The following is a 13,605-nucleotide window of genomic DNA, read 5'->3' as shown; positions in this document are numbered from 1 at the left end:
TCTGGCCTTCCCTACTTACTAAAAGCCCGTGAACAAGACATCTTTGTTTCTCTTCTCAACATCACCCGCTAGGTGGGATCTCATTTCCATATCAAACAAGATAGACCCCCCCCCCTCCCCCGAGAGAAATCACCCTTTACCAGCCAGATGAGAGATGGTTCAGATTTTAATTTTGAGAGACTGCAGGAGCATCAAGAAACCCTAATAGTTGTTCCCGTCCAGGAGCACCAATTCTGTGGTTCAGTGTGTTTCTAGAAGAATAGCTTCATTTACTGGTGTTCACTGTGTGCCAGGTATTATGATACATGTTTTGAATGCTTCATCTCATTTGCTCCTCACGACACTGTTATAAGCTGGGTAGTATTATGAGGCAGGCGTGGTTCAGATAGATCATAGGCATGGAAACTGGTAGCTTGAGCACCAAGATACAAACCCAGGACAGCATGACTCACAAGGTCACGTTCTGAAACGTTATGCTAACCATCTAACCTTGACCACTGCCTCTTGGGCGAGCTCTTAAGGAGGTGGGTGTTTCTCAGAACTGCACAAACAACTTACCTAGCTTCCTTCCAAGCATTTCTGTATGTACTCTGGAATACATCTGTATCTCTGTCATCCTGTAACTTCCGCTGTTTTCCCACATCCTGGTGGTCCTGCCAGGCAAAATCTGAGCAAACTGGAGAATTCCAATTTATTGACCTGTAAGGTTGTTTTGCTGAAGTTGTATGATCTCCAGCTACGGTAATGGGCTCACGACACCCTCCTCACCAGCATGAACTCGGGCAAACCCCTGCTTACGTCTTAGTTACCTGTTAGAACTTCAAATGGAATCAGAAAAATTAGAACCTTTCACCCATGAATTTCTAATACTTCTGAGGTACAGGTACACATACCTACCAGAAAAAAAAGAGCCCCCAGAGTGGCTAGCAACAGAAAGAAACACCTTTCAGAGAAGCAGACTTACTGATTTGTCACTGCATTTTACACTGGCTTGGGATTCCTTCAGACAGAGCATTTTCTTCCTGCCTCCGTTGTACTCATTTTCATATTTTCTGCCCACAGTGAGCCCACGAGTCCCGGTGGTGCCCTGAGGACGCATCCCTGGAAGAATGGCGCCTCCTCCTACATAAGTGAAGAGAAGGGCTCCTACTCAGCTCAAAAGGAACATAAAATAAATATGACAATTATGACTGGAGGAAGGACGCAAACAGACGATTTTTTTTTTTACTAATTTATTAATAAGTTTATTCTCCGCTCATAAAAAAGAACATATTTTTGGCTTTGAAATCATGACATAAAATAAAAAGGCAAATAACTGGAAACTATCAGCTGCGGGTAGGTAGAAGCAACCGATGCCGAAGCAGGAGCGAGCACGCTGCATGCCCTGGGCTAGAGCAGGGGCACCGGTCGAAGCAAGAACCGCAGACGCAGTGCCAACTCAAGCCCCAGCTATCTCTAGAGACTGCCTACTTCCCAAAGGTGGCGTGGTCAGCTTACACAGGAAGCTAATCCTCTTTCTCTCTCTCTCTCTCCTTCCTTCCTTCCTAACCTTTAACTACGAGAACAGTAGGCAATAATGCTTTGATGCTAGTCTTTGTAGTTTGCGGGACAGTGTCGTTTTAACATGTTTAACCTACTTATTTTCAACCTTCAAAAACACAGAACTGCTAAAATCAACTGGAACTACAAGCCATTTCTATTTTTGGTCAGTTATCTGCTGTAGGCAAAGCTTCATATAGGAGTTTTTATTGCGGATTTCTATGACTGCGTCCCTAACAAGCTCGATGAACATCTGCGGCCAGAGCTTCTGCAGAGCCTCGTTCTTCATGTTGATGTCCGTGGCTTCCTTCACAAGGTCCTCCATATACATCTTGCAGAATTTCTTTTTTTCCTTTATTTCCTGTTAAAAAAAAAAAATGGTGCATTGAGTCATAACCCAGGAGCCAAGGAACAAGGGGCTGAACCAGACTAACTTGAAATGATCTGTTCTGAGCCTCATCCTTCGGAGCAGGAGTGCTTTCCTAGACACTCTTGACACAAAGTCCTGCTTGAGAAAAGCCAGCAGTAGGGAGTTCTCTACTTCCCAGTCCACTCCTACCTCTGGTGGGCAGCTCTGTTGGAAGTGGGTTTTGATCGGAATCACTCAGATGGTAACAGCGATTACTCTGTTGGTAGACTTTCTCCTTTCTCAGTTAAGACAGGTTAGTTCACATAAGACAGATGAATATAGAGGTTCATGGCTTGTGGTGCTAAATGTATCATGGCACTGATACTGACGATCTTAATTGGTATGAGGTTAGTTAATATCCATATACATACTTGAAATACCCATATGCTGAATTTAGTCTGTATTTTAAGAAATTGTGTAGTGGTACTACACTGATTTATTAGCCTAGACCACTTGGACAAAGTTGGGAGAACGTGTACAAGCAGGAAGAGGAGATATATACAAGCCAGGGACCCAGAACTTGGCCTTGAGAGAAACAGTGCTCCCACTCAACTTCTGGGTCTGGAAGCCTGCAAATGAAAAACCTGGGTCCAAAACACTATAGAGAAGCTTTGGGCCCGAGGCTACTCAGGCACTGGGCCCCAATTTCACAACAGAGGCTGAAATAAACCCATTTTCTTCAATATAAGAATCAACATTTATTTTGGCTATTAATACTTGTGAGGAGTATCGAGGCATTATGATGGAAAGTGCCACAATACATATGGAAAAATTACTGGAACAGATCAGACAGTCAGAATTATAGGAAAGCAATTCACATCAGTGAAAGAGAAAAGAAATAATAAATGTCAACGAGACAATGGGCTTAGCTTCTTGGAAAAGAATCTACTCAAACCTCCAACTCATAAACATACCAAAATAATTTCAAGATGAATTAAAGAGTTAAATTTAAAGTATCAACAGGGGTGCCTGGGTAGCTCAGTCGGTTAAGCGTCTGTCTTCAGCTCAGGTCATGACTTCACGGTTTGTGAGTTCGAGCCCCCTGTCGGGCTCTATGCTGACAGCTCAGAGTCCGGAGCCTGCTTCCGATTCTGTGTCTCCCTCTCTTTCTCTCTCTGTCTCCTCCCCTGCTTGTTCTTTCCCTCTCTCTCAAAAATAAATAAACATTAAAAAATGTATATTAACAGATATTGTCATTAAAATTATACTTTTAAGGACTTGTAATAACAAGGAAAATACATTACAATGTTAAATGGAAAAAACAAAATTAAATTTTGAGGTTTGAAAGAGGTTGCGTTATACATGTGTATGTATTTGTCAAAACTTAGCAAGCGTACATCTAAGGTTTGTGTATCTTCGTGTGTAAGTTTCACCTCAGAAGAAGAAACTATGTAAAATACTGAATTCTAAATGATATGTATGCTGAAATATTTAGGAAGAAGCATGCTAATGTCTGCACTTACTCTGAAATGAATGAAACACTATAAGGTGTATTGGTGGTAAAGAGAGGATGAGGAAATGTACAGGTGTGAGACAAGCACGTGCACTGTAGTACAATGTTAATGACAGAATCTAGGTTGGGGGTAGGGGTGTTTACTGTAAAATGCTTTCAACGTCGCTGTATGTTCGAAATTTTCAAGAAAACGTCAGAAAAAGTATACGGAAAATTTTTGGAAGAAAATATACTCCAGTATCATTAAGATTGCCTTTGGGTTGTGAGATGACAAGTGCTTTTTCCTCCCTTGTTCTATTTCTCTTCCTTTTCCAAATGTTTACAATTTTTAAAACAACCAAAGATGTTTTAGATTCTTGATTAATTCACATAAGTTAATGATGAATCACAATTGTCGCTAACTTTCCCTGACAAAGACATATTTTAGAAATTTTCTTATGACATGTAAGAGTTCTCTAAATAATCACTCACCATTCAGGGGTCAGCATACTGACCCGATTTAGTTCCTATGCTAAAAACAACCGGTCACGAGTTGACCTCTCGTAAAAATATGTACAGATTGTGATGGGCGATAAATAACACATGGTTCCAGCTGGCTACTTCTCCGAGGAACCTAACTTTCTCTAACTCTGAAATATGGTCTGGGACTCAGTCACCTGCACTAAGTTAGCTTGCTGATGAGAACAGCATTGAGCTGTTCCCTTTTAACACTCAGTAAATCTGGGCTACGTAGGGACTACCAAGGAGAAAGACAAGTGTGAATCGCTGGAGATCGATCACTAGCCGAAACGAGCAATATTTTACAACGTGCAATACATTTACACGAGGAGAAGGCCCGCAGCGTATTTAGTGAATGCCTCTTTTACACGTTGCTAAGTTTCTTGAAACACAATTTTGAGTCTTTTAAGGAAGAAAAGTTCTAGCAGTAAGACTGGAAAGTTACCATGGTAATATAGGGATAACAAAAATTTAAAGAATTTTTATATGACATACTTTGTTAAATAATTTATACAAAATACAAATTAAACTTTTCATAATTGGCATAGTGCAGTTTTTGGTTTTAAAATTTCTTGCTGTAGCTCCTTTCCATTACTTCTTTATAGACATGTTGCCACAGAATTGTCTCTGCCATAATAACCCTTAATTTAGTAACTGTTTGAAGGCAGTTTTACTTCATCATTTCTTCTCTGCTCCAAGCCAATTACTCGCATCTCCATGAAGTGTGCTCTATACTCATCAGGGGTCTGCCAGGGCGGCTCACTCTGCCTGTCCAGAATGATCCTGTTAAAAGCACATTAGAGATACCTCTCTTGCCCTGACCCGTCAAGGAGTTATTGCTCTTTGAATAATGCTTTTTCCATTCTCAAATGCTTTCATATACTTATTTTTTTCTTTCCCACAATATCCCTGTGGGCTTCATAAAGCAAGTATTATACAAGTTCAATCCTGATGAGATGAACCCTAAACAATGTTGTTTATTTCACTGGACTACGATTTTGTTGTCAGGAAGATGGTTGGGAAACAAAGTAGGTCAAAGAATGGGATTTGCTGTAGAGCCATTTTAGCTGTAACGGTACTTGTACTAGGATATAAGCTATATCTCCATTCCATAAATGGGAAACTGAGGTCAACAGAAGTTGAGGGGCTTGCTCAGGATTAGGTATCATCTACTAACACTTACTTAGAGAAAACTCTAATCTAGTCCTTGAAGGACCTGCAGGCTGGTTGGAGAGACAGGCCCACGATAGGAAAAGCTAACTGAGAAATAGTAAACCGTAAGTGAGTGCTGAAGGAGATTGCTTAGACAACAAATATAGTCGGTGTTCGGAGAAGAGAGAGCCCTTTACGCTGGGGTGGTCAGAAAGATTTCAGAAAGCAGCATGATTTACTGTGAAAGAGTCCAAGGTCAGTAATCAGGAGGTCTGAGTTCTAGAGGCAGCTCCGGCAGTAACTCACCGTGCAGTCCCGAGTAGTTCCTCTGAGTCTCCAGTTTTCCTCATCTGTCTAAGAACAGGACTGGAATCGTTCGTTCCTTTCAGCTGTCTGATTCTATGTTGGTCTTAAATCTTTCTTAGAACAAGTTAGGAGAAAGGATGGACAGCTACCAGGCAACAGAATTATACACGTCATCTGTATAATTATACATGTTATATGTATAATGGAAGGGTTTGCTTACCCTGACTTGTGAGGCACTCACTACAATTCATTCCCTCAACAACTCAGGACCCACGAAAGAGAGAGACTGAGAACTCTGTACTGCAGTGATTTAAATATTTTTCAAAAGGTAAGAAGGAGGGTATATAAGGTTTTATAAGTGAAAGCATGCTAGGTTGTGAGTCAAGAGAGTGATTAAGGGACTAGGGCAAGGTCTTTCAGGTAGTAAGTGGTAGAATCAGGGGCTCAAATCCAGGTCTCCAAGTGGCCAAGTGTTCTGTACAAAATATTATATGGCTTCAGATTTCTTCTCCCTTTGACATTTCTCAAAACAGGAGTCAACATTCCCTGTTTTTAATTCTTGGTTGTTTATTTACTCTTTAAACCACTTTGAGACTCTGATTCTATGACTCCACTGAAACCACTCCTGCTAGAAACCTACGACAATGACCTTGATTGCCAAGTTTATGACATTTTTTCTTGTTTGTGTCCTGCAGGTGTTAGAAAATCATAGCCCACCCGATCAAGGTCATAAAGATTTTCACCTATTTTTTCAATAATAACTCTAAAGTTTTGCTTTTCATACTTGGGTTTTTATTAGATCTAGAGTTAATTTTTGTTGCATGGTGTAAAGCAGGGATTCAATATGTAGTTCTGATTTGAGACTCAATTTCCTAACTAGCATTTATTAAACTGTCTGTACTAATCTATAATACTTCCTATCTATATCCCCATATACATAGGGTATATGTATTCCATATACATGGGATAGTTCTGGATCTCGATTGTATTCTCAGATCTATTTGTCTATTCTGACACTGCCATAATTACTACAGCTTTACAACAGTACTTGGTATGTGTTAAGGTAAGTTCTCCCCACTTTTACTCTTATATGTTTTAGGTTCTTCCTTCCTTTCAAGTCACCACTAATTTCTTTCTCTTGCCTCTTTGCATTGTCTGTACTGATAAATAATAATGGTGATATTGGCCATCCTTGTCTTGAAGCTGACTTCAACGGTACATTAGGGTTCTATTGCAAGTTACATCAAATTTGGTGGCTTAAAATAGCACATATCTATCATCTCACAGTTTCTGTGCACGAGGAGTCCATGCACAGCTTAGCCGGGTGCTCTGCTCAGGACTTCACAAGGCTGTAGTCAAGCTGTTGGCCAGGCTGTGTTCCTTTCTAAAGCTTGGGTCCTCTTCTAAATCTTGGTGATTGTTGGCAGAATTCAGCGCCTTGCAGTTGTAGAACTGAAGCCCCACTTTCTTGCTGGCTGCCAGCAGGGGGCTGCTCTCAGCTCCTAGAAGCTTCTTGCAGTTTTTGGCCATGTTACCCTCTCGCATGGTGGCTTACTTCTTCAGGGCCAGCAGTAGAATCTCTTATGGAAAGACTGAATCCTCTTTTAAAGGACCTGCCTGATTAGGTCAGGCTTACCCAGGATAATCTCCCTTTCCAACTGATCGGAGACCTTAATTGTATCTGCAAAATCCCTTTACCCTTGCCACATTCCATTGGTTAGAAGCAAATCACATGTTTACCTGCACTAAAGAGAGGGGATGATATCAGAGTGTGGATACCAGGGGGATGGGAATCACGGAGACCATCTTACTCAGAATTTTGCCTGCCATTAATGCTAATGTTTCTAGAGTTTCCCCATCAAGCAGGATGTTTGCTATCCATTTCCATTTATCCTATTTGCTGATTAAAAAAATTAAGAATAGATGTTCAATTGTGTGAAATGCCTTTTTAATGTCTACAGAAGTAATCTTTTCACCTTAGATCTATCAATTTATTAATATTTAATCTTCCTTGCATTCCTAGAATAAACCACACTTGGCTGTATGTTCTGTTACTCATTTAATGTTCTGCTATAGTCCCCTTGATACTCCTCCTCTTTTTTTTAAAAAAATTTTTAATGTTTTTATTTATTTTTGAGAGAGAGAAAGAGACAGAGAGACAGAGAGAGAGCGCTAGCGGGGGAGGGGAAGAGAGAGAGGGAGACACAGATCCGAAGCAGGCTCCAGGCTCTGAGCTGTCAGCACAGAGCCCAATGAGGGGCTTGAATTCCCGAGCCATGAGATCATGACCTGAGCCAAAGTTGGATGCTTAACTGATTGAACCACCCAGGCACACTCCCCTTCCTTTTTTAAAGGATTTTTGTATCATCAATGTTTTTAGATTTCTGGTATGGCTTTTCTTTTTCTGCGCAATCCTGGCAGGTTTTAGATGTAATGTTATGCTGTCTGCAGCATAAGTGTTCCTTCTTTTTCAATACTCTCGAACAATTTAAAAATCACTGGAATTGTCTATTCTTTATAGAGTCGGTTGATCTCTCTATGACATTGTTCTTGTTTTGCATGCAGCTCTTTAATATTTTTCTAAATGTCTTTTGTTGAAATTAGTGTTAATTTTTGACTCATAGAACCAAGTGCCTTCAAGAAAAGGACTCACAATCCTGCCAGTTTGGCTTTCATTCTCCTCTTTTGGCCACATCAGGAAGCCCCTTTTGTGCAAAGATTAAATTCAGTCCTTTCACATAGTCCTCTTACTACCCTTTGTAGTCTCTTCTTTTAACACCATCTACCTCAATCACTGTGCTTCTGAAGAGTGAACTGCTCGTAGCTCCTGGCTCTCTCCTTGTCTTTTTACACTTTTAATGCCTTTTATTCATAGCGTGCTATTTCTCAGAATTGCCCTTTTCCCTCTGCATATAGCTACATTTTATCATTTAAGACTGAGATCAGGAAGCTTCTTCTCTAGAAAGCCTCCCTTGACCTGGATAAGATAACCCTCCTCCATTCTCTTGATATACTGATTTATAATCATCCCTGTGGATGTCTATTTCTTCCATTAGAATGTGACATCCTGGGGCGCCTGGGTGGCTCAGTTGGTTGAGCGTCAGACTTTGGCTCAGGTCATGATCTCATGGTTTGTGAGTTTGAGCCCCGTGTCAGGCTCTGTGCTGACAGCTCAGAGCCTGGGGCCTGCTCAGATTCTGTGTCTCCCTCTGTCTGCCCCCCTCCCCCCCAACATACTCTGTCTCTCTTTCTCTCAAAAATAAATAAACATTAACAAATAAAAAAAAAAGAAAGAATGTGATATCCATGAGGATAAGGACAGTGACTTCTACAGCCCAAGTAGTGTGTGACATGATTTTTGAGTGAGTGAAAGCATGACTGTAGGGAGGGAGGACTTCAAGGTATTCAAGTATCTGAAGAGTTTTCATGAGAAAGAGACTCAATCTCTTTTCTACATAAGGCGGTACTAGGATCATGAAGTAAAAGTTATTAGGTGGCAGCTTTCAGCTTCACGTGGGTAAGAATTTCTTTACCAATGGAGTTGCTCAGAGATAAAGAGCCACCTCATGAAGCAGTAATCTTTTTTGTGTCAGGAGAGTTTAAAGCAGAATCCGAACATCTTTTAGGATGCTATAAAAATATTGTTACATTGAGTTTTCAAGGTATTTTCAAGCTGTAACCCTTAGAGCCCTATGGGTTCCAAAGAGATGCTTCAGGATTGGGCATGAGGGGACTGAGATGAGGGGAAAGGAAAGGAAAGGAATAGAAGATCCAGTCAATTGAAGCTCTGAAGTGTCCTTTCCCTCGACAACAACAGCTGGTCTGCTGTTTTTGCTTTGTTTTGACATACTGGGTTTTCGGCTACAATGTGGTTTGAATAAAAAGTCTCATAGCTCTTAACAAAACATCTGAAAACCACTTGCCAGGCCATTTCACTTCCATGTATATATAAAATGTATATATAAAATGTGCCTTGCACATAAAGATGCTCGATCAGTGCTTCCTGCTCTCTCTCTTGCTCTCGTGCCCTTTAGTCCCCTCAAAATCTCCTGCAGCATCTTAAAGGATTTGTTCCTTCAGCTTTCTTAGGAGTTCCATCAAGACAGGCACTGAATACTTGTCTTCTTTGTAGCTCCTGCAATACCCTGACATGGCATTCCTCCAATCAACCCCCGAACACAAAGAAGTAAAGAATTAGTTCCAGTTTTTCTGGCTAAGTAGCTACAGTGGAAACAAGATAGGTTAAAATTATATTACACGACTAAGGACACAGGAGTTAATGGTGCAGGAGAATGAAAGAAGAGAACTAACACACCAAGGACGCAAGCAAAGAGAACAGGAACGGAGGTTCTGCTGTGCCCTCTGCCAATCCGACACGGGCTAGTTAAGTACTCACAGGGAGCCTATCTATCCCTTCTCTTAATTCCGAGAGATCAGAACCTTCGGTCCACTTTGGTCTAGGTTTTTGATACAGATTCTTTTGAACATTTTTTTTCTGCTGAAATAAAGATACTGGAACTGTGGGCTCTACTTCCTCCAAACACCTTGGTGCCTACTGTCTCCAGCTGTATATAGCTTTACAGAACAAACAAAAAACGTTATCTTAACTGATTAAAGGGAGAAACGTACAACTGCCAAGTCCCAAGCCATGGGGGACATATCCAGGCACCAGATTCCAAAGATTGACGGTAGTTTTACCTCTAGCCGTTCGTTATAAAACTCTCTTGTGGTATAATTTAGCGTAGCACGGTTTGTGTTTTCTCCTACAAGTCTTTTGCTATCGTTATTTTCTTCATTGACAAGACCTGGTTTTTTCCCTTTGGTTTCTAGCAGATACCGGAATTGCTTCTTTCTGTAGAAAGACAGTAAAGAGATTTAGTTACTGGTGAGATTTATTAAAATGTGTCTATTTTTGTTGACTTTAGAGGGAAGCATATGCTCTTAGGAATGTTCGTTTTATGAGTTTGAGTTATTTATTTGAACTTAGTTCAATACCCCAATCTTTCTACTTATTAAGCTACTCAACCCGAATTCTTTTGTTTCATAACTACCAATCAGCAACATAAACATGTCTCAACCATTTCTACCTTAAAGAAACTCTACCTTAAAGAAATCAGTACAAAATTTAAATAATTACAGAGTACAAAACAACGCAACTGAAGATGTAGTAGGCCAAAGTTTCTAAGTCGTTATCTTCCATAAAACATACAGTAATCTCTTACAAATGACACAAATAGTTCCTAATTCCATTATGCAGCTTGGTAGTATTACTCATAGCTAGAAAATGGCATGGGATATTGGTTTAAGTTTAGGCGAAACAAAATAAACAAAATCCCCAAACTTCCAACTGTTAGCATAGTGAAATATATGAAATAATGAACCTGGAAACTTCATTTGATTATGAAGAACATACACAGTGCTCACAGCATCACTGGTAGACCCATAAGCCTGGATAGAGAACAGCAACTCAGCTCTGGTGAAAGTCGATTTCTGGTTTCTGCCAGACTTAAGCTGTCTCTAAAGTGAAGTGATACATCTACTTTATTGCAAACTGAACTAAAAATTGGGAGGAGAAGAGGAATAGATCTTTTAAATTTTTTCTTCCTTTTTCCAATTTAAAAGTGTAAGACAGTTGGGGCGCCTGGGTGGTTCAGTCGGTTAAGTGTCCGACTTCGGCTCAGGTCATGATCTCGCAGCACTGTGGGTTTGAGCCCCGTGTCAGGCTCTGTGCTGACAGCTCAGAGCCTGGAGCCTGCTTCGGATTCTGCGTCTCTCTCTCTCTCTCTCTCCATTCCCCTGCTCACACTGTGTCTCTCTCAAAAATAAACATTAAAAAAAATTTTTTTAAGTGTAACACAGCAATTTTAGAAATTTTAAGGAGTACACATTTTGAAAAGTATAAAGAAATAGATAAAAATTACCCATAAATCTATAGCTCGTACATCTATATATAACACTGTTCACATTCAATATATTTTTTTGCAGGCTTTTTCTATGAAATTTTATAAAAAGTTAAGATCCTATTAAACATCCAATTTTGTGTGCTTGTTTTCACTCAATGCTATATAATACACATTTTCTATTTAATGAATGAATAAAATTCAGTTGTGATGTTCATCAATTTACCTAATCGGGCCCTTTTTTTTTTTGATATTTGGGTAGTATAATATTCTCACTTTTATAAAGAAGAAAGTGAGTAACATGTATATCTTTACCTACATTTTATTTATTGACTTTTTAATTACAAAAGCAATGCAAATATATATTTTATATCACTTAGTCTTTTCAAATAATCAATTTTCCATTAATTCTGTTATTAATATCATTATTTCTTTTAACTTTTAGGATTATTTTACTGTTTTTATTCCCCTAACTTGTTTAGATAAATGTTTAGCTCATTCATTTTCAGCCTTTATTCTTTTCTTTCATAGCCATTTCAAAGGTTAAAATGTTCATTTAGCATCACTGTAACAATTCTACAAGTTTTGAAATGTGGTATTTTTGTTATATTTAAGTTCAAGGTAGTTTCCATTATAAAACTGTCTTTCACCTGTGGGTTATTTAGAAATGTGGGGTTTTTTTGTTTGTTTGTTTATTGATTTTTGAGAAAGAGTGAGTGGGGGAAGGGCAGAGAGAGGGAGACAGAGGATCCGAAGCAGGCTCTGCACTGACAGCAGAGAGCCCGACGCGGGGCTTGAACTCACGAACGGTGAGATCATGACCTGAGTCAAAGTCAGACGCCTAACTGACTGAGCCACCCAGACCCCTAGCAGTGGACTTCTTAATTTCCAGATATATGGGAATTTCCTGGTTAACACTGAGTAATTGAGTTAAAGCTTAATTGTATTGTGAACAGAACACATTGTCTACATAAATCCTTTGGAATCTGTTGATAATTTCCTTACGGATAGTATTTGGTAAATTTTACAAATATTCCACGTATACTTGAAAAGAACATGTGTTCTACAGTTGTTGGGGCAATGCTCTCTGAATGTCCATTAAGTCAAATTTGTTATTCATGGTGCTCAAGTATTTTATATCCTTTTAAAATTACTCAAAAGTATATTGAAACTTCCCCCTGTAATTGTGGAGCTGCAGTCGTGTCAATTTTTGGTTTGTATGTTTTTTAAGGCTATGCTAATAGGTGCATACAAATTGAATTAGTAAATTTACCTTAACATTTGCAACGAATTGAACTTATTATCATTTTGAAATGATTCTCTTTATTTTTAGTATTGCTTTTCGCCTGAGTCAATTTAGTCCTCAATGGCTGTTCTGTTTTTATTTTGGTTACCATTGATTTTTTTTATCTTTTCTCTTTTATTTTATTTTTTTAATGTTTACTTAATTAATTAATTTATTTTTAAGTTTATTTTATTTATTTTGAGACAGAGGGAGCACGCATGCACGCACATGCACCAGCAGGGCAGGATCAGAGAGAGCGGGAAACAGAGAATCCCAAGCAGACTCCACACTGTCAGTGAAGAGTCTTACGTGGTGGGGCTCAAACTCACGAACTTTGAGATCATGACCTGAGCAGAAATCAAGAGCAGGATGCTTAGCCCACTGAGCTACGGAGGCACTCCTCACTTTTTTACTTTCAAACTTTATGTAACCTTATGTTTCAGATGTGTCTCTTGTTAACAACATATAACTGAGCTTCATTTTTTACTCAATCTGACGATCTTTGGCTTTTAACCAGAACAATTAGTACATTTGTGTTTTATCACTGAGGTCATGCATGATCTCATGGTTGGTGAGTTCAAGTCCCGTGTCGGGCTTGGCACTGACAGTGTGGAGCCTGCTTGGGATTCTCTCTCTCCCCCCCCCCCCTCTCTCTCTCAAAATAAATAAATAAACATTAAAAAAACAGATACAAAAATCACCTTGTTTACTGAGAAAATCACACTGGGATTGTTGATTGGAAAGTTAGTAACTATATGATTTAATTAAAATAAATTGACATCTTTATTAAGCCTCAGAATTCATTAACAATGTAAACCTCTCCATTTTTTAGATACTTTTTTTATTCCTAATTTCACTGTTTATTTCATAGTTATTTTGTGTCAGGTAGATTTCCTGATGTTTTATAGTTTTTATTGCCTCTATAAATGGGATACTTTTTCTAATACTATTTTCAATAATTTATTATTTTAATGAAAAAATACCAATTATTTTTGTATGTTGATACAGTATCTGGTTTCCTTAGTATATAATCTGATCAGTTGTAAAAAATTTAATGGTTGAG

General features: G+C 39.0%; 1 protein-coding gene across 4 annotated transcripts in view; it reads right to left on the bottom strand.

Moving 5' to 3' along the window:
- Positions 1-1,223: 1,223 nt before the first annotated feature.
- Positions 1,224-13,605, bottom strand: part of LRRC49 (leucine rich repeat containing 49) — a 149,406-nt gene continuing 137,024 nt past the window's right edge. For all 4 annotated transcript variants that reach the window (XM_049613816.1, XM_049613817.1, XM_049613819.1 and 1 more), the window contains 2 exons: positions 10,056-10,209; positions 1,224-1,900 (listed from right to left, as the gene is read on the bottom strand). In XM_049613816.1, coding sequence (XP_049469773.1) covers positions 1,697-1,900; positions 10,056-10,209 — 358 coding nt within the window. In that variant the 3' untranslated portion in view covers positions 1,224-1,696. The remainder of the gene's footprint in view (positions 1,901-10,055; positions 10,210-13,605) is intronic.

Source organism: Panthera uncia (genome assembly GCF_023721935.1).
Source record: "Panthera uncia isolate 11264 chromosome B3 unlocalized genomic scaffold, Puncia_PCG_1.0 HiC_scaffold_1, whole genome shotgun sequence".
Classification (NCBI taxonomy): domain Eukaryota; kingdom Metazoa; phylum Chordata; class Mammalia; order Carnivora; family Felidae; genus Panthera; species Panthera uncia.
The sequence above is the reverse complement of the archived record's forward strand: the minus strand, read 5'-3'. Positions and strand labels throughout refer to the sequence as shown.